The sequence below is a fragment of the Protobothrops mucrosquamatus genome, unplaced genomic scaffold (genome assembly GCF_001527695.2).
Source record: "Protobothrops mucrosquamatus isolate PMUCROS unplaced genomic scaffold, P.Mucros_1.0 scaffold78, whole genome shotgun sequence".
Taxonomy (NCBI): domain Eukaryota; kingdom Metazoa; phylum Chordata; class Lepidosauria; order Squamata; family Viperidae; genus Protobothrops; species Protobothrops mucrosquamatus.
Window position 1 is genome coordinate 2851147 of NW_015386455.1, and position 25308 is coordinate 2876454.

Below are 25308 nucleotides of genomic sequence, written 5' to 3' on the forward strand. Positions count from 1 at the left end.
GAAAGGATAAATTGAAGTATCTTTTTAATTTTCTGTTACAGTAACATTCCTTATTATTCTTCGCAAATAAGCGTTTCCATCGCAAATCTGTTCTCAAAATGTCGAATTATCCGGCAATTATCTGCTTCACGCTTGCGAATGCCTATAATGGGAGAACGAAAAAAACATTGTTATTTTATAAAGAACTATGTATATATGTCTTGTATGGAAAAATATTAGCCTCTTAAATACAAGAAAGAAAGAATACTATACAAAGAAACAGTGACCTCATTCTGAACTGAAATGACAGGTAATATGCAAGTACAGGTAATTCTCATTTGATGATCACTCATTCAGTGACCATTTGAAGTTGTGATGATGCTCAATGAGTGGTGTTTACAACCAGTCCTAAAGGTTTTGGTCATGACAGCACTCCATGGTCATACAATTGCAATTTGGGTACTTTGCAACCAGTTCATACTTATGACAGTCGAAGTGACATGACCACCATTTGCAACTTTCCCTGCCATCTTGCCACAAGCAAAGTCCATGGAGAAGCCAGTAGAGAAGGTTGTAAGTCGCTTCTGCCAAGGAGTTCTGCTATGAGATCCCAAGGATCTTGTACTCTGTACTATGAGCTCACACTGCAGCACACACACACACATAGCTGTACTCAGGCAGCACTGCAATACCTTGACCCCAGTCCACATGTACTCATACAATGCAATAGTACCTCCCATTCTTAACAGTGGGAAAACAGGTGAGTCTAAACAAGAGCATTATGGGGTTTTTTTTAAAGCACTGTTCTTAACTGGAAGTATATCCAAACTTTTCCATCTGCTACCAGTATCTTCACTGGTTTCTTATTTTAAGTATGTATTGAAATTTGTAGAAATATATTAAGTTTAAGTTTGTATTAAGTTTGTATTATGAAGAGATCCTATCAGTTTCCAGTCACTGAAGAGATTCAGTGGATTCTATCAGTGGACCAAAGATGGATGAACTTATATTTGTGTCTAATTAGGAATAAGCCTCATTGAGCACTGTGGAATCTGTTTTCAAGCTGCATAGCACATCCTTCAAACCCTCTTTATCTCATTTAGAGAGACATCAAATAAATAAATTACTTGATTTAAATAATTTAAATAAGTAATCAAATCTTCAGTTTTAATTTCAAATTTCTTCACTGTATTGTCCTAAGTAATACTACTGTAAAATAATGCACTGTTTAAATATACTAGACATGTTCAAACTGCCAATGAAAAACTTCTAAATGTCATTAATGTTGATAAGTTTAACCACATGCTTAATTTATTAAAGTGAATGGTAGTACATAAATTAATTTAGGTTTGCAAAACATTTGTGGGGAGAAATGTACAAAAATGCTTTGATATATGAAAGTAATATTAGTAAAATTAACATATTATTACACCAAATAATTTAGCCACAGGTATACCATCATTTCTTCTTATAACAAAATATATTCATGATTTATCAGGAACCATTTTTTTCCAACCAGAACATTGTGTTAAGCATAGAATTACTGACATTGCAATCTGACATGAAATATTCAAAGGCAAAAAAAATCTGTTTTAAAGCTTTGCATAAATTAAATATGCACATCCATAACATTAAAAATTAGGTGATATAAGAGGCATGGATATTTTTATGGATATTTTTATAATAAAGGCAATCCTCATGTAAAATCCACTTATTAGTCACCCTTTGACATTTTAATGGTACTCCTAGTAGCATCCCCACAATCACATGATCACACTTGGTGACTTATAATTATGATGCTGCAACATCCCATGGACACATGATCACCACTTGTGACTATCACTGCTGGCTTCCAATAAGCAGTCAATCAGAAAGCAAGAGGTTGCAAATGGTAATTGCAAGATGCTACAATCACACAGGATTCACCTAATTCCAGCAACTGTTGTCTTAGATGCAACTCTTGTCATAGATTAGCATGGTCACATGATGTCATTGCTTATGATTGGATCACTTAGTGATAGCTTTCCTGATCCCGGTTAGCATTAATAAGAGAAAACTGTATATTTTATTACAATGCAGCAAAATATATACAGACTGAAATATTACTTCTGCATAGTTTCATGTGGAAACCAAATATTAATTATGGCAATCTTTATTATCTCATCTATGTTTATACCATACCTTTCAGTGCTTCCTTACGCTGCAATTTGTAAGTCTCTTTACCACGACAAAGGCGATAAATGAAAAAACCCAGTTGATCCACATTTTCAATGCGGTCAGTGACTATCATGTGTTCATGAATCAAGTATGATTGTGGCAAGTATGTTCCAGCCTACATAAATTAATAGAAACATGGAAGAGTTTAAAATAAAAAAATTACATCAATTTTCATTTAACTTTTTTATTATTAATTCAATTTATGTGAGTTTATATTTATTAACTTATATCTATAATTTTGCCTCTGAAAAATATGGATCTTAAGAAACAGAAAAAGTAGCCTATTTTTTTTTGAAGCGATCATAGTTTAAATCATGGACTGAGAACCAATAGTCCCCTACACAAGTTAGTGATATTTTCTTTGCCAGAGAAGTTTGTCTTAAAAAAAATACTTCCAGGATGCCAACTGATTTTTAAAATCTAAATGGCATACCGTTAAACTATTCAAGGCCAACATTTTGGGCATGCTGCTGCTGTATGATACTCAGGTGTGTAAGAAAATGTGCAACTTGTACTCTTTGCAAGCTATTTCTAAAAACAGCACACACTGGGCTCAGCTCAGGGCTCATGCAAAACTGCAATACTTAAGATCTCAAGCAAGACAAATTCTATGGGGAGATCCTTGTGGTTCATCTTAGCCCCAAAGAATAGATTTGTATTCACTCTGGAAAGGCAAATTGTGGTCTGTCAATACCAACTTTACATTATTTACTTTAGGCCTCATAAAAACCTGAACAGAACTCAAAAAGAGGGTCTGGAACTTAGATCATCTAGTCAATCAAGGCCCAAATCTCCCATGTCTGTAATAAAATTCTCCCATCTTCCTTGACTCTCCTTGAGTATTTTTTCTTTTTATGATCATGCTTGCTTCACATACCGTGTTTTCCCGAAAATAAGACCCAACCGGAAAATAAGCCCTAATGCCCCTTTTGGAGCAAAAATTAATATAAGACCCGGTCTTATTTTCGGGGAAGCACGGTAAGAGGATTTTTTTCTCTGGCACAAATTATATACCCAACAGGGTGACAATTTAAAGATATTTCCATCTATATCCCATATTTTATTAAAATGTCCACTCTGCACACAATGGCAATTAAAACATATAACTCCAATTATAACAAATTCTCCTCATTATAAGGAGAATACTGCTTTCCTTTAAACTGACCAATTTCTCAATGGCAATGGCAAAATTATTACCTGTAGCTTTAGCCCATGGGAAACAGTTGGTGCCTTCTTTATAGTTTTGGTTACGTTTTATGTAATTTATGTATATTCATTTTTTAAATGTGTCTGATGTTTGTTAGACCATAAGCAAAGAACAAATTGCACATAAAATCTGATTTTGGTGAGAGGCATTATTTAGCATAGGATAATAAAAATGTTAATATAAATGAGAGTGGAAGAAGCATCTTAAGAGGTTTAACTTAGTAACTGATAGGAATTTTTTTGCATTTTACTTGCCCTGACAATGAAACAAACACCATATCAGAAACTGTACAAAGGAATCCACTAATATAATAGGATAAAATTAAATTCACAGTCATTCTAACCAACTGGGACCTAAATTATCTTAGTGAAGATAAGGATTACTGAATACATTAAAAAAAACTCTATTTTAGTCTTACTTTGATGTTGATCAGCAGTTCTAAGAAGTTTTTTGGTGGCATAACAACTGACGTATTCAGAGAAATGACATAGCACTTATTCAGGCTGAGGTCAAGATAAGCTGTAAGTTTCTAACAAAGAAATGGCATGAATCTCTTAATAAGGTTAGAATATGTAACATTGTATATAATTTAATATACTATACTGCTCTTTCAAAGATCATAATTTAAATACTCTAGGTATCATTTATTCCATTTTTAGTTATTAAAACATTATTTTCTGATAACAAGAAAAAAAAGAATTAGCATAAGGAAAAATTACAGAATAGTTTCTACCTTATATGTTCCAGATACATTTAAAACAGTAAATACAGATCAAAATAATACATAATAGGTATATAACATAATAATAGAATTGGAAGGGACCTTGGAGGTCTTCTAGTAGTCCAATCCCCTGCTCAAGCAAGAGACTCTAGAGGAGACAGACAAATGGCTGACTTCTAGTTATGGAGCACCCACAACTTCTGGAGGCAAACTATTCCACTGATAAATTCTTATCACTATCAGGAAATTTTTCCTTAGTTCTAGGTTGCTTCTTTCCTTGATTAGTTGCCATTCGTTGCTTCTTGTCCTGCTTTCTGGTGCTTTGGAAAACAGATTGACTTCCCCCCTTCTTTGTGGCAGCCCCTCAAATATTGGAACACTGCTATCATGTCTCCCCTAGACCTTCTTTTCACTAGACATACCCAATTCCTGCAACCATTCTTTGTATGTTTTAACCTCCAGCCCTGTAATCATCGTTGTTACTCTTCTCTGCACTCTTTCCAGGATCTCAACATCTTTTTTATATTGAATAGAATAGAGTTGGAAGGGACCTTGGAGTCTTCTAGTCCAACCCCCTGCTCAAGCAGGAGAACTTATACCATCTCAGACAAGTGACTGTCTACCCTCTTCTTAAAAATCTCCAGTGATCCCCACGATTTCTGGGGGCAAGCTATTTCACTGGTTAATTGTTCTGTCAGAAAGTTTCTCCTTAATTCCAGGTTGCTTCTCTCTTTGATCAGTTTCCAACCATTGTTTCTTATCCTGTCCTCTGGTGTTTTGGTGAATGTGACCCCCTCTTCTTTGTGGCAGCCCCTCAAATACTGGAATACTGCTATCATGTCTCCCCTGTTTCCTATTTTCTTTAGACCAGGGCTTTTCAACCTTTTCACCCATTGTACCACTTTTAGGATATGGTAACATCTGAGTACCACCAGACGCCTAGGAAGGTGTCAAAAACTTGATGACCAAAAAAAAAATAAAAAAATAAAAAAAGGAAAAAAGTGATAAAGTACAGGTGTACAACAGTTCGCTTAGTGACTGTTCGAAGTTACAATGGCACTGAAAAAAATGCCCCCTAAGCCACAGCCGAGCAAGACACTTGCCTGTCTGCGCTCTTCCTCCTGTCCGAGGTTTTCATTGTTGTGAGCATTTCTGTTGAGGATTGGCAGCGGGGGTGGGGTGGGGGGGTGTTTGGTTTTTATTCCCCTCGTCTGCTGGTGGTTTCAGCAGGTTTTGGTCACTTCACATGACCCTGGGACACTGTGACCGTCATAAATATGAATCAGTTGCCAAGCATCTGAATGTAAATCACAAGACCCTGGATATGCTGCAACATTCCAGCTGATCGGCGCTTCTTCTGGGCTCAGCAGAAGTGCCAGGATCAGTGCTGCTTTCCAGCTGATTGCTGCTTCTTCAGGGCTCAGCAGAAGCACCAGGATCAGCACGGAGCTCCAGCTGGAGCCTGGCGCTGATCCTGGTGCTTCCACTGAGCCCTGACAGCCCCGAAGAAGCGCCGATCAGCTGGAAAGCGGCACTGATCCTGGCGCTTCCGCTGAGCCCTGACAGCCCTGCAGCTCCAGCCATCTCTCACTCAGGCTTGTGCGGTGCTGCCACTGGTTCAGCTCATTCCCCTCCCCCACTACTTTTCTAGAATGGTCGCATACCACCTGCCAAGTGTCAATGTACCTCAGGTGGTACCCGTACCACTGGTTGAAAAGCCCTGCTTTAGACTAGCCAAATCCAAGTCCTGCAGCCGTTCTTAGTATTTTTGAGTCTCGAGGCCTTTGATCATCTTAGTTGCTCTTCTCTGAATTTTCTCCAAAGTCTCAACATCTTTTTTGTGATATGGTGACAATTCAGGTTCTATCTCTCTATTAATGCAGCCTAGGATTGCATTGGCTTTTTTGGTGGCTGCAGCACACTGCTGGCTCATATTTGAGCAGTTGTCTACTAGGATTCCAAGATCCCGGTTGCAGTTGCTGCTATTGAGCCAGGTTCCACCTATTCTACACCTGTAGAATTTCTTGCCTAATGTAAAACCTTACTTTTCACAATTGAATTTCATTTTGCTAGATAGGGCCCGGTGTTCAAGTCTGTTGTGATCTTTCTGGATCTTGAGCCTATCTTCTGGGCTGTTGGCTATTCCTGCCAGCTTGGTGTCATCTGAAAATCTGGTAAGTTCCCCTTCTATTCTCTCATGTAAATCATTTATGAAGATATTGAACAGCATGGGCCTAAGATGGAATCTTGGGGTATCCCACTACTTACTTCCCTCCATATACATGTAGTTCCATTAAGGACTACACATTGAGTGCAGTTTGTCAGCCAGTTACATATCCATCTTGTGGTGATGCTGTCTATCCCATATTTTTCTAACTTATTATAAAGTAGGTTTTGATCTACTGTGTAAATGCCTTACTGAAATTCAAGTATACTATGTCCACAGTATTTTGCTGGTCCACTAATTTTATCACTTTGTCAAAGAATGAAATAAGATTTGTTTGGCATGATATGTTTTTGACAAACCATGTGGACTTTTGGTTATAACTTTGCTTGCTTCTAGCAACTTTGCTTGCTTGTAGATCTGTTGCTTGATTATCTTTTCCAAGATTTTCCCAGGTATTGATGGCAGGTTGATTGGTCTGTAGTTTCTTGGATCCACTTTTTTCCTTTTTTTTTTTTGAAGATGAGAACCACACCAGCTTTTCTGGTATTTCCCCAGTGCTCTAGGATCTTTGAAAGATATGGTTCAGTGGTTCTGAGATTACATCTGCCAGTCCTTCCGAACTCTGGGATATAATCCATTTGAATTTGAACTCATCTAGGGTGGACAGGTGTTCTCTTACCATATTCTTACCTATTTTAATTTGTATTCCCAGTCTGTCTTTTACAGTTCTATTTTTGGTAGGTTGGGCTATTTTTGTATTTTTTAAATATTATTATATTAAAATTTTAGTACAATATATCACAAATAAAAGGTAAGAAAGAGTGTACTTTGAAAACTCTAAATAGTATTAAATGTTTCAGGCTAGCACTAACCCAGAAAAGGCACATTGCTTTTAGAAGGTTGGATACAAGCAGTCTTTTGCTTGTTCTTACATACCATATTTTTCACTCTATAAGACGCACTTTTCCCCCCCCAAAAGATGGGGGAAAATGTCTGTGCGTCTTATGGAGCGAATGCCGCCTCCCACCGCGCTGCTCCGCGTCCCGCGCCTCTGTGTCTCAAGCCTCTGTGGCACAGAACTGCTGGCGTTATGCTTGGGTGGAAGACGTTTTCTTTTACAGATGGGGCGGGTGGGCCTGACATTCACGCGCAGGCAGGACCCCGCCTTCCGAGCCACCGCTTCCCCATCGCCCTCCACGTCAGCCGTCTCCGTCTCCAGACCTCCCAGCTGACGGGCGCAGGTCCGGGGCTCGCCAGCTGATGGGCGCAGGAGTTCGGCGCTGCAGCGTCCTCCCCTTCGCCCTCCGCACCGGCCAAAGCGTTGCCTGACATTCCAGCTGATGGGCGCAGGTCCGGGGGTCGCCAGCTGACGGGCGCAGGAGGTAGGTGCCGCCGCGGCCTCCCAGCCGCTTGCTTCTTCGGCTGGAGCAATTGCAAGGGCTTGCATGGTCGCCGGCGGCGGGGAGCGCGTCAGTGGCCCTTGGGGACCATGCAAGCCCTTGCAATCGCTCCAGCCGAAGCAAGCGGTTGGGAGGCCGCGGCGGCGCCTACCTCCTGCGCCCATCAGCTGGCGAGCCCCGGACCTGCGCCAGTCAGCTGGGAGGTCTGGTGACGGAGACGGCTGGCGTGGAGGGCGATGGGGAAGCGGTGGCTCGGCGGGCGTAGGAGGTAGGCGCGCGCGAATCCTGCACGCGAATGTCAGGCCCATCCGACCATGCAAGGGCTTGCATGGTCGCCGGCGGCGGGGAGCGCGTCAGCGGCCCTTGGGGACCATGCAAGCCCTTGCAATCGCTCCAGCCGAAGAAGCAAGCGGTTGGGAGGCCGCAGCGGCGCCTACCTCCTGCGCCCGTCAGCTGGCGAGCCCCGGACCTGTGCCCGTCAGCTGGGAGGTCTGGAGACGGAGCCAGCTGGCGTGGAGGGCGATGGGGAAGCGGTGGCTCGGCGGGCGGGGTCCTGCCTGCGCGCGAATGTCAGGCCTACCCGCCCCATCTGTAAAAGAAAACGTCTTCCGCCCAAGCATAACCTTTAAGGATTTTAAGGATCTTTGAGAGGGAGAGAGAAATAGAGGGAGAGAAAGAGGGAAAGAGAAATAGTATAGTACCGGTATGTGCGTCTTATGGTCAGGTGCGTCTTATATAGCGAAAAATACGGTAATTAAATTATTTCCTCACTTGTACAATAGGGAATACAGAACTTTGCAGGCTGTAATAGCAATAGTATTCAGACTTATATACCGCTCCACAGTACTTTACAGCCCTCTCGAAGCAGTTTACAGCATATTGCCCCCAACAATCTGGATCTTCATTTTACCTACCTTGGAAGGATGAGTCAACCTTGAGCCACTGAGACTCGAACTGCTGAACTGCTGGCAACTGGCAGTCAGCAGAATTAGCCTGCAATACTGTATTCTAACCATTGCACCACCATGGCTCTTTAACCAATCTATGCAATCCTTTTACTTCCTCCACTCTGGGACCTATTTCGGCTTTCTTTGTGCACCTACCAGTATATATACAAATAGAGCCAAGACACCAGAAATAATCAGTAACTTCAATGGGAGAACAAGTTCCTGTTCCTCCAGTTACAATGTTATCCAGAGTAATATCTCTTACCCTCTGAAAATCATGAACAATATCAGCTGGATCATTGTCGGCAAATTCTGGAACTGGCACACTAATGAACTCAACATCCTCCTCCTGGAGGATCTGGATACTCTCTTCAATTATCTGATAGCGAGGAGCTGAAGCAATTGTATCTGAGTCAGTTAGGGTTAAGCCATCCTCAATATACTTAATTCCACAGAAGTAAACATTTTCCTAAAAAAACAAAGGTAATAATACATAAGTCAACGCAAACAAAGCAGAGTTCATGAATCTTGTTGCAGCATATATCCACCCCAGCCTCATCACTGTTAAATTTCAAATCTGGAATACTAGCCACTCTGTTTTTAAACTTATTAGATAATATTATAGTTTATTCAAAGCAGAATTTACCATCAGAAGATTATTATTTATCATCTAAAAAGAGACTTCACAGTTTAAACTTACAACTTTTTGTACTGGCTAACCATTAAGTAATAATTACTACAAAACCTCAGTATAGGTTCATACAAATTTCATACATATTTGTTTAATTATTAAATCATCCACAGTTGACTACATTAGTGTTATTCAGATCAACAATCATTCTGGTTTTGGTTCAGACAACACAAAGAACAAAAATTATAAATGAGAACCCATGTTGTGGCTTAGCACAAAGGTGAGCATTCTGTAGGCCACAAAAGATAACTAGGGCTTTAAACATAAAAAAAATCAACAAAATATATTTTAAAAAAGATAACTAGGCTTTTAAAGATTGCATCAGCAAAATTTGCCAAAAAAAGGCCAAACTTTGGTAATATAGATTTTTTCAACTTTTAAGAATGAAAGACAAACTATTTCCATGATAGTATCAACTATTCAGAACATCTGCTGGCAAACAAGATAAAAACTACCAAGCCCCTTCAGAAATCACCCAATGGCCGTTTTTGGCTCACGCGCGTGTTCCGCAGCTAGAGCTCCAGCCCCAGTCTTCAAAGGAAGGGAAAACTGAAAATCGAGCCTCAAAGACTAAGAAGGAGATGAACTGCAGCACTGATCCCAGTGCTGCCTGAAAAAGAGAAGGTAAGCCTGCTTGCAGAGGGGAGACAGCTCCCCTCAGCTTGAAGCTCTTGTTGTGAAGGGAAGAGGAACGGAAGCCTCCGTTCCTCAGGGAAGGTGAGGACAAGATTATTCTGGAGAACAGTCAGGCTAAAAACAGCGCTGATTACAGCGCTGCTCAGAAGACTGTGGAAAAAGGAAAATCCACCAATGGGAAGTGGACCTGTCTATTAGCCAAACTTGCACGTCTGTCCTGGGCAAGATCAAGTCGAGACTGGGACACCCTAATCCAGGACAGGCGTTGCAACTTTGGCTGACTTGATCTGATTGGGCAGGAACACAGTCTAAACCCATTGGTGGATTCTCCATCTCCAGTGCTGGAGAAACAAACTCTATTTTAGCCCAATGTGTTGTGCAAACCAGCCCACTGTATTAGTTTCACTATATGCTGTGTACCTAGAAAATTAGATTAATTCCATATGTATGTTAGATGAAGTTGTCACCAGGCTGTTTGGATAGAATATTTAAGAAAATTTTATATCCTGTAGGCTTCAATTAACTTTCCAACATTGGCCTGGCTCCTATAACTAGTGAATTTAAAGATCTTGTTAAACTGCACAGGAGTTCAAGCAAAATAATGATACCAAAAAAATAATGCCCTAAATAACTGCTGCATCCAGAAAAGTAATCTTTCTAGGCAAGAAAGAAGAGCTAGTTAGCTAGCTGTCCTTCTGAACCTGGCTGATAAAGAGGAGCAGTAGATCTCCTTTCTGCTATCGTAACACTTGTTGCTACTTGGGAGAAAAAGAACAGAGGTCCTGGTCACTGCTTTTCTCTCTCTCTCTTAGGTTTTGTATCTAAGCTTTAAAAGTAAAAATGTTGGGAACTGAAAAATATGCTGCTCTGAGTGTCTGAAGGGAAGGCGAGATATAAATATCACAAATAAATAAAAACATTGATTTCCCCCCCTCTTTCTCTAATGTAAAACACATTCAACAGCTTACATTTCTCCCAGAAACTTTAAACAATTTCCATGTTTGATATAGTTAATATTTTATTCAGGTTAAAAATATATTGAGAAAGTTTCCTTTGACAGTATATATCATATATTTGCCATTTGCAACATTTCTCACTAAAATCAGTAAGAAACTTTAATAAGCTGAAAAGCTTCTACCAGTTGAAAAACTAAAGAGATAATCTAGAGCAGGGGTGTCAAACTCGCAATGTCACATGACGTGTCGTGACATATCGTGACTTTTTTGCCATTGCCGGCAATGGGGTGAGCGCAGTTTCGCTATGATGCATCCGGCCCATGGGCCAGCAGTTTGACACCCCTGATCTAGAGTTATCCCCAAAGCCTTAATTTTCACAGCAGGAGCGCTGGCAAATATTTCCTAATAATAAGCTTAAATCCAAATGTATTTAGAGTTTATGTTGTATTGGAGTTAATTTTCTCAAGTTTTAAAATATTAAAAATGAATTTTATATTAAGACTTAAGCTGATAAGCCAAGTTGGACAAATCCTAGTAAGTTAACAACAAAAACATTCAAAGCTTGGTCATATACATATTTCCAGCCTACCTGAATTTGAAAATATTTGTACAGATAGGCACCGCCAAGGATGACAACAGCAAGCATAAAAGCTAATCCAAAACACATACACCAGCACCAAGCTCTTCTTTGTCCAAGAGGCACCACTTCTGCTGGATCCTAGGAGGTCACACACAAAAAAGTAATCAATAGTGAGGTATATCCAGCTACTACATCATGTAGTCACCACTTGTCTGCTATGTGAACTGGCTTCCTTTCTTATCTTCTTTTCCACATTGCACAGCCACCAAATCTTCCACAGAATCCCCAAACTACCTTCTGGAGTGGCAGGTGGAATTCTAATGCAGAAGCTATTCCATCAGGAAAAAGAAGTGTCACTTATTTCTCCCCAGGCCACAAATCTAATTATTTTTAGGCAGTTTTTAATTATTAAACAGAATTTGACTATAAAGTTTTCAGGCACTCTGAAATATGAAGGCTTACCTGTTTCAGACATACACACTCAATGTGCAGATAACTACAGTGGCTGAGATACTCAAATTATGTGGGCAGGAAACTGGGAGTAGCACTCTAGATAATGGATTATACTGTACAGATCGATAAATCTCAGACAAAATGAAAGTATTTTAAAATGTATCAGATGATGTTAGATAACATCTTCAGGTCAAGGTCAGCTCCTGATACTGTAGATACATCTGTGCAAATTTCTTGGCATACCAATGCTTTTCTCCAAGTGTTTAATTTCCTAATTAAAGTAACAGCTGTAGAATTTCCTGGACTAACTACAGGTAGTCCTCAACTTATGATCACAATTGAGCCCCAAGTTTCTGTTACTAAGCAAGACAATTAAGTACGTTTTGCCCCACACTTTTCTTGCCACAGCTGAAACACTGCAGTTGTTTAGTAACATTCTTTTTAAGTGGGGACTTCCGGTTTGCTGTGCGGCCACCATGGACGGTTGGGAGACTTGCTCTCTCTCCCCCTTTCAGTTTCAGATCGCCGGGGGGGGGCTGAAAAGGGCCGAAAGTTGCCCCAAAGAGGCAACCAGCAAGGAGGGGCTCTCGCTGGATCGTGGGAGAGCAACAACTCTCCCATTGGAGCTGGCGATCCCTCCAAATCGGCGGACAAAAGGACTGGCCATAGAAATATGGCTCGTCCCTAGGCTGCAGTCAGCCGAAGTCACACTACCATCTGGCAACTTCAAAGCAGCGTGGAAAGGACTGGGTGAGATTTACCTCTCTTAAATCCTAATTGCTTTTTTGTAACTATTCAAGCTGCTAAAGTACTTTCCACCCTGTGGAGAGGGAAGGGGGATTTTAGCCCTCTCTCTAGAAACAGCAGCGATTGAATATACAGGGGAGTTTTGAAAACGTTGAAAAAATAATTGGATCCCAATTGTAACTTTATTTCCTAAAGCTTGTGGATTAAAAGATTTTTGACTATCTACTTTTTACTTTCTATTTTTATTTGAAAGTCTGAGTTTTTCCTCTTAAAATAGAAGAAAAAACCCGAAAGGATTAAAATAACTTTGAGATTTAAAGGAATTCCTTAAACAGTGGGGTGACATCTTGTGGCTAAACCTGAAATTGCAATTTATTATTCTTAAAGAAAAGAGACTTGGCTGACAGTTCAGAAAACAAGATAAGATTCATGTGACCTTGAACACCAGCTGTGAGACTTTTAGCTCTGTTTCTTATTTACTGGGGGGTGGGACTGTAAAAGATTTCAATTCAACTCATCACTATGGAAGACCAGGAACAGATCTTTTCTATGGAAGAAATGCAAAAACAATTTTTTGCTATATTGAAAATAACTTACCAAACTTACCAAACTCTTCTTACAGCTGGTGATGAAATAAGAGCTTTCGGGGAAAACCAGAAAGCGTCTTAGATATGCAAACTCAAACTTTGACTATAACTAAAAACCTATACAGAATACAATAGAAAAAATCAAACAATTAAATATTATCACAGAAGATCTAACAAGTACAGACAATAGAAAATTCAGAAAAAAATCTACAACTTGGATGGAGGAAAAAACCTGTTATATAATTCAGAAGGAATTTGAAGATCAAGAAGAGAAACAGATGGAAGAAAAGATAAACAGTTCAGGACAACTACGTCAAGAGGAGAAAATAAAGAGACGATCTGGTAGTCCTGCCAGACCCCTCAGCCTTCCAAAAATGGTGACTGGATGGTCATCTCAATATGACATAATATATACAATAATACAAGAATTCTTTGAGGACCCTGAAGCAAGGACGTGGAAGATGATTTGGTAAAGAAAAAAAGCCAAAATGAGACTGAAGAAGAGTGGAGTGTGGACATATTTAGGTTTAAAATAGAATATACTTAAGTAGACAAGACCCGTATTTTGAATATGAGATATTGTTATGATGTGAAGATAAAGAAAAATGTTGGCTAATTAAAACCTAGATGCATAAATATCAACAGTTAAATTGAAATATTGAGTTGTTTATAAGGTTAGACAAAGGTGATTAAGACATATATATGTTAAGAGTGATGTAACATAATTAACATGTTTTGATGTAGTGATAAGAATAAAAATTATAAGCTTAAATATGAGAAAGTGGACATAAGAAAGAATGCTGAAATGGGAGAAATTTTGGTTATTGAATCGATAATATTTGGAATTTATAATGAAAATAAGAATATTATATTGTATTACTAATCTGTTGATATAGAAGTGAGATAGATATGTATTTGGAACACTAGATGTTGGGTGGAATTGTGACAAAGGAAATTGGGGTCATTTAAAAATTTGAAAATGATAAATATTAAACGTTTAATTTAAATATCAATGCAAAATTAAAGCTGGGAAAATTCATAAGGTTATTGATGGTCCAAAAGATGGAATGTTAAAATAAATAAGACATATAAAATTATTGATAAATGTAAGAAAGCTATTAAGTAGCTGATGGACAGAATAAGAACTATACTAATTTAAATAGGCTGCAAGAGACAGTATGTATTAAGGGAAAAAAGAGAGGAAATATTGGCTATAATAGTTGGAGATTTGTATTAATAATATTTGTATGTAATGGAATTATTGTAACCCAGGCACCACGTTGCTTTTCAAAGATATAATTGTAACATTGGAAAAATAATAAAAAGTTTTTAAAAAAACATTGTTTTTAAGTGAGTATGATTTGACCATTGACTTTGCTTTTCAGAAGGTCACAAAAGGTAATCACATGATGCAGGACATTACAACCATTATAAATACATGCCAGTAGCCAAGCATCCAATTTTGATCACATGATCATGGGGATGCTGCAACGGTCGGGTGAAAAATGGTCATTAATTACTTGTGATCAAAAAGTAAGGGACTGTGGAAGGTGTAGTTCAAAACATTTGGAGCAGAACCGCATGCTATTGTGCAGTAATAAAATTCATCTTGTGAGACTTCTGTACTGTTACCACCCAAGCAGAGGCAGACTTCTGTCATATAACCACTAAATGAATAGTTGTAAGTCAAGTTGTTCTACCTCTGCTTGAGTGGTAACAGCACAGAAGTCTCACAAGATGAACTTGACTCTGGCTGCACTCACTACCTCATAAGCCCAACCTTGGTGGGGAATTTAGGGATCCCGGTGAGGAGGCTGAAGAAACCAATTTCGTTTGGTCAATTAGATGGGGGAATGCCGCCCACTCTTGCCACATTACCCGTCCAACTCACCATAGGGGACCACACAGAGACTCTAACGTTTGTGGTGACCCCTGGGATGGAATGCCCACTCACATTAGGTATGTGTGGTTAACAAAATGGAACCCAAGGGTGGACTGGAGGACAGGAGGACTGAGATTCCCAAAAGGGAAAGTAGAGGTGAAAGGACCAACTCAGGTAAAAAAAAGGGGGGGGCTCTGAAAGTGCAGCAGATGTGAGGGAAAAGGAGTTGGAAGGCATTCCAGAAAAATATCAGGATCTAGCTGAAGTGTTCAGCGAAGAGAAGTCCGACGAATTATCCACCCCCCGCAACGACCCAAGGACTGTGCTATTGAAATACTCCTGGGGCAAAATTGCCTAAGCCAAAATTATACTCCATGACCCCACGAGAGCTAGAGGAATTACAAAAGTTCATAGAGAAAAATCTGGAAAGGAGGTTTATCCAACCGGCGAAGCCAAAAACTGCAGCCCCCGTATTGTTTCATGAAAAGAAGGATGGGTCTCTTCGTCTCTGCGTAGATTACAGATCTCTCAATGCAGTGAGTGAGAATAATCTTTACCCCCTCCTTCTGATGAAGGATGTGCTAGCACACTTGTAAAAAGGAAAAATCTTTTCAAAACTGGACTTAAGGAAAGTGTATTATAGAATTAGAATTAAAGAGGGGGACAAATGGAAAACAGCATTCTACTGCCCCTTAGGTGTTTCCAATTCAAAGTTTTGCCTTTCGGACTTCAGGGGGCACCCGCAGTGTTCATGCAATTAATAAACGATGTGCTCCAGGAGCACCTATATAAAGGGGTGCTTGTTTACCTGGATGACATCCTAATATTTACTGAAACATGTAAGAGGAACATGTAAATCTGGTCACAGCAGTACTGAAAAAACTGCGAGCAGCCCACTTGTATGCCAAATTATCTAAATGCTAGTTTCATAAAGAAAAGATTGAATACCTGGGGTATCGCATCTCGCCAAGCAGCATAGAGATGGACTCTGGAGAGGTCCGGGCTGTTCTAGAGTGGGCTCCATCCCACACTAGGAAGCAGCTGCAAAGTTTCCTTGGATTTGCTAACTTTTACCGCCAGTTCATTCCCTCCTTTGCGTAAATCGCATGCCAATTACTAACCTACTGAAAACTGAAGGGGAGAGGAAACCGAAGCCCAGCCAACCTTTAAAATGGACAGTAGAGTGCCAAACCATGTTTGAAAGATTGAAAAGGTTATTTTCCGCGGAATCAGTCTTAAGACACCCTGACAATGACAAACCATTCGTGATTCAAGCTGATGTTAGTGATGTGGTCATGGGGGCAGTATTAATGCAGGAGAATGATGAAGGGAAACTACAGTCTTGCACGTACACATCGAGGAAACTCACAGAGACAGAGCAAAGATGGGTAGTTTGGGAGAAGGAGGCTTATGCCGTACGATGGGCCCTCCTAATTTGGCGGCATTTCCTGGAAGGGAACAAAATCCCCTTCCAGGTATGGACTGACCACAAGAACCTGGAAGCCCTAAAAATGCCAGGAAACTGACCCCTAAACAAGCGAGATGGTCTCAGCATTTCCACTGATTTAATTTCACCCTAAAGCATTTACCGGAAGGGAAAAATTTCCTTGCAGACGCACTGTCCAGATTGCCACAATACAACAGTAATAAGGTAGAAATAACAGACCCACTCATGCCATCAAAACAGCTAGCAATGCAAGTCACCACCCGAGCGCAAGCCAAAATTCAGAAACCCCTAGCAAGCCAAGTGGGGATTGAATTCAAAAAAGCACTGGAGGCTGATGAATGGTTCCTAAGCCACAAGAACCTATGCACAATGACTGATAGACTGCCATGGGTGGGAGGGAAACTACATTCCAAAAAGCCAGAGACTAACTTTCATGCAGCTTTGCCATGACTCAAAATCAGCCAGACATTTCAGATTTGTGAGAACTCTACACCTAGTGAAACGGCAGTTTTACTGGCCATCAATAAAAAAGGACATTGAAAGCTATATGGCTAGTTGCCCAATATGTGCTGTGGCAAAAAGGAGACAAGGGAGGACCCCAGGGTTGTTGCAAACAGTAGCAACCCCGTCAGCGCCTTGGAAAGAAATTTCTATGGACTTTATTGTGGAATTACTGGAAAGTGGGGGGAACACAGTCATTTGGGTCATAATGGATTTGTTTTCTAAGCAAGTGCATTTTATCCTGTGCCCAAAAATCACCACTGCAAAGACACTAGCGAAGTTATTCATTCAGCACATTTATCGACTTCATGAGGCCCCACAATGTATCATATCAGATAGAAGAGTGCAATTCATGTCAGAGTTTTTGAAAGCATTCCTGGGACTTTTGGGGACTACTCAGGGACTGTCATCTAGTCATCATCCGCAAACGAGTGGTGGGACTGAAGTTCGAACTCAGTACTGGAACAGTACTTAAGATGCTTCATTAATTACCAGCAAGACAATTGGACCGACTTACTTCCATTCGCAGAAGTCGCTTATAACAACGCTGTGCATTCCAGCATGGGCTACACTTCATTCCAGGTTGCAACGGGACAAAGTTTCAACCTGATGCCTGAATTACCCTCTAACGAACCGACCATCCCTTCCCCGGGATGGGATGTGAGAAAGGCTTCAGACGAAGCTAGGGAAGCTTATAAATTCCAGGCAGACAAAAAACGAATGGAACCCAAACCGTTTCAAGTAGGGGAGAAAGTATATCTGTCAACAAAATACCTAAAATCCCTTCAACCCTCAAAGAAGCTAGGGCCAAAATATGTGGGACTTTCCCCATTAAGAGAATAATCAATCTGGGGTTTCCAGTTTTGACATCGCAGTGATGCAGAGGCAGGAAGATGGGGCTCCGTCTTTCACATTTTGTTTTGCCCTGCTGGGGGACTCTGGAAAGGGTCGAAAGTTGCCCTGTAAAGGCGGCAAGCAAGGAGGAGACTCTTGTTGATCATGGGGGGGGGGGCAGCCCTCCCATTTGATCTGAAGAAACCCTCCAAACCAGCAGGGGAAAGACTGGCTGCATTCGTGTAGCCAATCCGAAGCTGCTGATAACATAAGACAACAAGCACTACCAAGCAACTTTACAGCAAATAGATGAAATTGGGTGAGACCTGATCCTCTCTTGATGATTTTAAGACCTCTTCCTGAAAATCTGCCCAAAACACTCCCTCCGATGAAAGAGGGAAAGGGATTTTCCGCCCCATTCCCTCAGAAAAGAAAAGCGGTGAATTAATTACTTGGGGAAAATGGAGAAACCTATAAGACTTATTGGAAATTAATATATACGTACAGCTTGAAAATTTGGGGACTAAAAGTTTTTTTAAGACCTTTAAAAAAAAAAAAGACCTGAAAAGTTTACAATATAAGTTTTGGATCTAAAAACTGGAAAATGGTGTTGATGACACCTAGTGGTGAATTAGGGCACTACAACTTATTTATGCCTAAAAGAAACCTGGCTCGAAGCCCAGAACTAGATAAGACTTCGGCTGGCCTTGGAAGCTTTTACTACTGAGAATTGCAGCTGAGAAAAAAGTAACAGACTTAGGGGCTCCTTTTCTATGTGGCAGAGACGAGAACAATATTCTAAATTTGGCCTGTCTGAATTTTGAACATAAATACTGACTTTCAGAACTGTATTGTGGATGTATTTTCTTGTGGAAGAAACACATGGGACACTTTGGATTATGAATCTTGATTGTTAAACAACCTTCAATGGTTCTTTTTTTCTGCCTGGACAAAAAGGATATATTTCTTACTGGACAGAAAAACTTGAACTTTACTTATATCTGCTTAGGGGAGGCTCAGGAACGAATAGTTGGTTGGATAAATTTATAAAGGCTACTTACAAAAAAATAAAATGGATGTTTCATACTCAGCTTTAAATAATAAAACACCATCTTTAACATCTGTTTCCAGTAGCCTTAACTTGCCATATCACCAAGAAAATATTGATGAACCACAGAAAGAAATTCTCTCCATGTTGAAATTAATACAAAAAACAATTGCTTTAGCTTGTGATCAGATTAAAAATAACACAAAGGAGATAAAAGAACGATTTTCTAATTTAAATTTACAAACTCAGAAAATAACTAGAGAAGGAACCAGCAACCCAGAAAATAGAAGGAAAACTAGAAATGACCAGACTCAGATAAATGAAAACTTAGACAACACAACGATAATATTGGAAACGGAAAAGACAGTTTACAAACCAAGTTTCAGAACATACTGGATGACAAGGAAGGAGAGCTGATGGAATGGAAGATAAAGTCGTTAACAGAATTGTGGGGAACTGGAGAAGGAGGGAGGCAGGCTATCAACGAGCTAGCTCTTCCAAAAACACTTTTAACCAAATTGTTTCTCTTGTTTCAAATAATATATACAAAAATAGAAGAAGAATTATTTGATGACCCAGATGCACTGACTTGGAAAGTTAGTTGGCAAAGAAAGAAAGCTAGAGTAAGATTGAAGGAAACAGAAGCTTTGATCTATTAGAGGGGATGCTATATTACTAGACTGTTAGAAATAGAAGTATTATTATAACTAGTTAGGATTTGTAATCAGAATATTATATCTTGGTATCAAAAGGGAAATAAGAATATGCTAAGAACTTTGAATAAGGGATGCTTTTGGTTGCCCAAATATAACTTGTTTTGAAATTATGATTGGGATACTTTGAACATGGATGGGAAATTAAAATTGAAAAAAGTGAAAATAGGTGGAAATTGAGTGCAAATGCAATTAAGATATGCTTTGGTTAGAAAAGATATTTTAAACTGATGTTATTGATATTATTAGAAAAATGTAACAAATGTTGATATGCAATTGTATGTTTACTAACCATAATAAGAATTGTATTTGCTTAGCACAGAAAAATGGTTATTATTAGAAGAAGAGACGATGTTCTGGCAGGTATAATATTGAACTTAGTTGGAAGAAGCTTATATATACCACTGAATCACTAATGGACTCAGTCATCACGTCTATTGAGCACTTGTTTGTGAAAATAGAAAATAAAACATTTATAAAAAAAGAAGAGAATAATCAATCCAGTTACCGTAAAGTTAGAGCTCCCTAAGATGCTCAGACAAGTTCACCCAATTTTTCACTACAGCCTTTTAAAATGCGAGTGACAGTCACTCTTAAGGCCAGTTGCATCTCCCCCCCTCCTCCAATCATGGTAGAAGATGAACAACATTTTGAAATCAAAGAGATTTTAGATTCAAGGAAACATCATGGTTCCACCCAATACCTGGTAGTGTGGAAACGCCTGCCTCCCTCCCAGAACGAATGTGTTCAGAAACGTCACGTTAGAGCCCCTAGATTGCTAAGTTTCATGCTGCTTATCCAGATAAATCGGACTAATCCTTTATTCTATCTCCTTTTTGTTTTGTCTTCTACAGGTGGATCTCTTTTTTTAAGGGGGGCGGCATGTCAAAACCCATTTCTTTGTTGGGGGGGTTGTTCCTTTCAGTTTTCTTTCTGTGGGTTCTGTCATTCTCCTGGGGGGAGGGGGGAGGCTCCAGAGAACACATCTTTTCTCCTTTTTGCTTAGCTACAATGTATCCTCTCTGACTGTCCTATCTGCTTGCTCTTTGAACTGTTTCCCCTTGATGTCAACCTGGGGTGAGAAAGGAATGTGCCTCTGGACATCTGGCTTATCTCTCCCTGCGGAAGAGAAAGGCAACAATATCTTCACAAGCAGGGGAACGGACTCAGTTACCAGCTCTATTCCCACAGCAGATCTAATATATAGGGATTAGCTCATTTGAACTGACCGTACAAATTGTTGGGGTGGGGTTTGCTTGATGCTCTTTTAACCTATTGATCTGAGCGGGAAACCTCCAGATCCTGCCTTCTATGCCTGCTGTCAGCTTCTCCTAACAAAAGTTGCTTTTGGAATGGAAATGCTCCAAGAGTCCTGCTTTCTTGGGATGAGGTTTGGAGCGGGTCCTTACAAATACAATCCTTGGTTGTATAAACAAAGGCATAGAACAGTGATGGTGAACCTTTTAGAGACAGAGTGCCCAAAAACCGCCTCACCCCTGCCACGTCCCGCTTCTCCTGCCCGCAGGGCCACCCACCTCCACTGCCTGCCAGAGCAGATCGCCCAGGCAGCCCAGCAGCATCATGGCGGCCACACCCTCTGTCCTCTCCCCGCAGCATCATCTGTACGCGATGGGGTGCGAGGTTGGAGTCTTCTCCCCGTTGCCCGGCTGCTCTGCACAGGCTGCGCACGGGGCGACTCTCCTCCCAGAGGGGCTGCTGGAGAGGAGGGGGCACTGGGGGTGGCGCGATGGCATGCATGCCCACAAAGAGGGCTCTGAGTGCCGCCCCTGGCACCCGTGCCATAGGTTCGCCACCACTGGCATAGAATCTAAATCGCGTGGAGTATTAGTAGTGCTTTATAAAGCCTTAGTAAGGCCACATCTGGAATACTGCATACAGTTTTAGTCACCACATTACAAAAAAGATGTTGAGACTTTGGAAAAAGTTCAAAGAAAAGCAACTAAGATGATTAAGGGCCTGGAGACTAAAACATATGAAGAACATATGCCGGATTTGGGTACAGCCAGTCTAGAGAAAAGAAGGACCGGGGGGACATGATAGCAGTATTCCAGTATTTGAGGGACTACCACAAAGAAGAGGGGGTCAATTTATTTTCCAAATACTAGAAGGCAAGACAAGAAACAATAGGTGGAAACTAATCAAGGAGAGAAGCAACCTGGAATTAAAGAGAAACTTCCTAACAGTGAGGACAATTAACCAATGGAACAGCTTGCCTTCAGACATTGTGGGTGCTTCATCACTAGAGGTTTTTAAAAAGAGACTGGACAACCGCTTGTCTGAAATACTATAGGGACTCCTGCTTGAGCAGGGGGCTGGACTAGACTTCCAAGGTCCCTTCCAAGTTCTATTCTGATTGACCTACACACAGGATGTGTGTACTTCAGCATATTCAAAATGTCTACAAATTCTAAACTCTGATTATGCTACTGACTGCTTAGAAAGAGGAGTGGGTGGGTTTTTTTCCTTTACCCTACTCCCTGTGAAGCTGTTTCCACTGCAAAACTTTTGTTTACAGGATATAGATGATTATCCATAATCAGCTACAAATTAGACAACTGTTAAGATGCAAGTTCTTGCTTTCCAGTTCCACCTCATATAACTTTATGAGGAAGGAAGGAAGGAAGGAAGGAAGGCTACTGTGCCATTGTCTCTCCTGTCATAACAGTTACAAGACTCTTTTTGTACTTACTTGCTAGAAGTCTGTAAGCAAAAAAGGTTTTCAAAATTAATGTCACTACTGTTTTATTTAGAAGTCTATTATCTAATAGACTCTTCAAAATGCCACAACACATACTTAAAATCAGTAACAGAACATATATAATTGGAAATGTGCTTTTAAAATATGTTATGCATATGGAACTTATACCATTAAAAAGGACGCCATATAACAATCAAGAACAAAAAACCCTCCTAAAAACATCAGTGGAAACCAATGCTCTGAATGAACCTGAATCATATAAGACGTTTGCTACATCTCCACAGGCAAGCAGCTCTAAAGAGAAAAATCTGCAATCAAGTGAGCAACCCTTGACCAAGAATTGGGACAGCTCAACATAAATCATGACAAGCGCAAAGCTGGGTGCCCAATGCAGCTTCTGCAGGGTCCCTGAAGCCTTGCAGTATCACCATCTCAGAACATTCCATCGCATCTGCCAGCCCTAACTGGAAATGTTTGTACTGCATGGATGTATGCAATGCACCAACCAAATTCCCATTCTCTTTTTCCAACAAGGAGAAAATCTTCAAAATTGGCTCCTGGATCTTGATCACAAACAGATAGACCTTCAACTGGACTTCTCCCCTGACCATTCAAATATATGCTGACATTATACAAAAATAACCTACACAGCACACCAAAATTAAATTAAGCCACATGGTCTCATTAATGCAAAGCAGATTAATCTCTTCATTCACAAGAATTCTTGGACTGCTGCTCTTTCAGCAACACCACTGCCAGGCAGGAAGCAATAAACCAATATAACTATGCAAGTACTGATGGAGACACAAAATCCAAAGAAGAGAGATAGATATTGCCTTAAGCCTCTTCTTTTCATCTGGCCTGTTGTCTCCTGGACAACAAACCTCTTTCAAAAGTACAGAAGAAATCCTAAGAAATCCTTCTAGGTTTCAGAAGTATGTATCATGCCATTTTTAACCTCTTATCCATTAAGACTGACCCACATTTTTTGGACTAATTTGAACTCCAAATGGTCACTATTGCGACTCTCTTTAGATCAGATAGTATACTTTAGGTTGATATAAATTATAGTATCTGGACAAAGAACAACAAAGCATCTGAATGAATACTTCCTTCACAAACCCACACTTAATCAGCTCACTTAAAGAACTAAAAACTGCACACATATAGCATGCTAAGCTTTGATGGTTTTAACAAATTTGGTTTCCCTTTTTGGTTGATAGCCTTTCAAGGTAGTCCAGACAAGAAGCAAGACAATGAATACTAACTCTATATTTATTGTAAGGTTAATTAACAGAATCCTGCAAATCTGAAAGTAGTACTTTTACTCTCTCAAAAACTAGGGAGGATCCCTTCTGAGACCCTTTTTCCACCCCTCTTTTGAACTCAGATTTGTCTTATCAGACCACTGTATAAGCTCCAGGTCTTCCTCCTGTCTTCCAAGGTCAATCCAAAGGAACATTACAGGTTAGAATGTTGTACAGTATAAACCCAGCACATCTGCTTAGTTTATGGTTCAATGTACTGCATACATCCAGAAAATGGATTATATAACAGGTGTTGTAAGATCAGTCATACTGAATCTAATAGTGAACTGAAAAGAAATGAAGTCTAAAACCACAATCTTCAGACAAGTAAGCCATGCCTGAGTCAGTTTGGATGTCTGGCAACTAGACAAGTGCACACAATTTTCATTAGAGTTTTACTTTTGCCTTCTTCCTCGGGCTCAGGGAGAGTGACTGGAAAAGATTACACAGCAAGCTTCTGCTTTAAGGCAGGACAGGAACTCACTTTCCTTTGGCAGAGTTAGATAATATCCAAAGGATCCAAAATTTAAAAAATATTTTCCAAAATTACTGGTCAGAATCTCATTAGATTTCATAAACAAGAAAAGTAAATCTGAAATTAACTGCTATTGCCCTTTTCATGGGGTCTGCATCCAGTATCAAAATAATAATATACTTTTTTCCCCTAAATTCCAGGTCAATCTAGTCTTGGAGTTCCCTGTGGTCTCCCATCCAAGTACTAATGAGGCCCAACTCTATTTAGGTTCAGAGCTCAAGCAAAATCCAGATTAGTATTATGCAAAAGGAAAAACAAACGCCTTAAAAAAATGCAAGACCGACCCGGTCCTGCATAATTGAGATAAAATATGTAAATATAAAGAGAGAGCCGCGATGTTTAAAGGCTGCTCACGCGTCAGCCATTTTAGATTCATAAACTGATCTGCCAAAAATTTGAGGTAATATCTCACTTTCCCGTTGTCGCGCTCCGAGGCAATTATCCGAGCTAACGCACATTGAAAACCCGTAAGAAATACACCCACTTCCAAAGCCCCAGCCGGCTTAAAACTACTTCCGGAGCCTCACTAGGCCCTATTTATGACCTCTTTGTTTCGACCCCATCGTGCTCCCCCCGGACGTTCTTACGTTCCCCTTCCAAACTCGGCGCTGCGCTTCCTCACTGCTCTTTTAGGCCGCAGCTTGCAAAATGAGCTGCTGCTCCGCGTCCGGGAGAACCGCTCTCATTTCTGCTGCTGGCCCCGCTGGCGCTCGGCAGAAGCATTTGCTGGACCAGATGCGGCTGCCTCCTCACCTTTGTGTCTGGGGACAAGATGAGCACTTGATTGCTGCAGCTGTTTTTTTCATTCTGTCCCCTTTCCTCCTCCTCCTCCTTCTTGGCTGAGTCTTTCTGTGCCAAGGCCGAGTTAAACGAGACTTTCACCATGGCTGCAGAAGCTCTCGGCTAAGGCTTCAGCAGGGAAACAAAGCGACAGGCAGCTGCGGCGAAGGTGGCCGATCGGGCCTCCGCTTCCTTCTCGCCGAGTCCCAGGGGTAGAGCGGGGCAGGTTCTGCGTGGCTTCCCTCCTCTTCCTC

General features: G+C 40.5%; 1 protein-coding gene across 1 annotated transcript; it reads right to left on the bottom strand.

Moving 5' to 3' along the window:
• ITM2B (integral membrane protein 2B) lies at positions 1 to 25294 on the bottom strand. The gene is made up of 6 exons (XM_015812336.1): positions 25028 to 25294; positions 11511 to 11639; positions 8904 to 9107; positions 3822 to 3932; positions 2161 to 2311; positions 1 to 142 (listed from the first exon to the last, which is right to left on the bottom strand). Exons 1-6 carry the CDS (start codon positions 25157 to 25159, stop codon positions 54 to 56), a joined length of 816 nt encoding a protein of 271 aa, XP_015667822.1. The 5' UTR covers positions 25160 to 25294; the 3' UTR covers positions 1 to 53.
• Between the last annotated feature and the right edge of the window lie 14 nt (positions 25295 to 25308).

Bases quoted from the DNA above. Each gene is read 5' to 3' on its own strand.
- ITM2B (XM_015812336.1), bottom strand. From the start codon at position 25,159: ATGGTGAAAGTCTCGTTTAACTCGGCCTTGGCACAGAAAGACTCAGCC. The intron at 9,108-11,510 runs GTAGGCTGGAAA...TTGTTTTTTTAG, and splicing joins ACAAATATTTTCAAATTCAG to GAAAATGTTTACTTCTGTGG. The intron at 3,933-8,903 runs GTAAGAGATATT...TTTCTTTGTTAG, and splicing joins TTGTTCATGATTTTCAGAGG to AAACTTACAGCTTATCTTGA.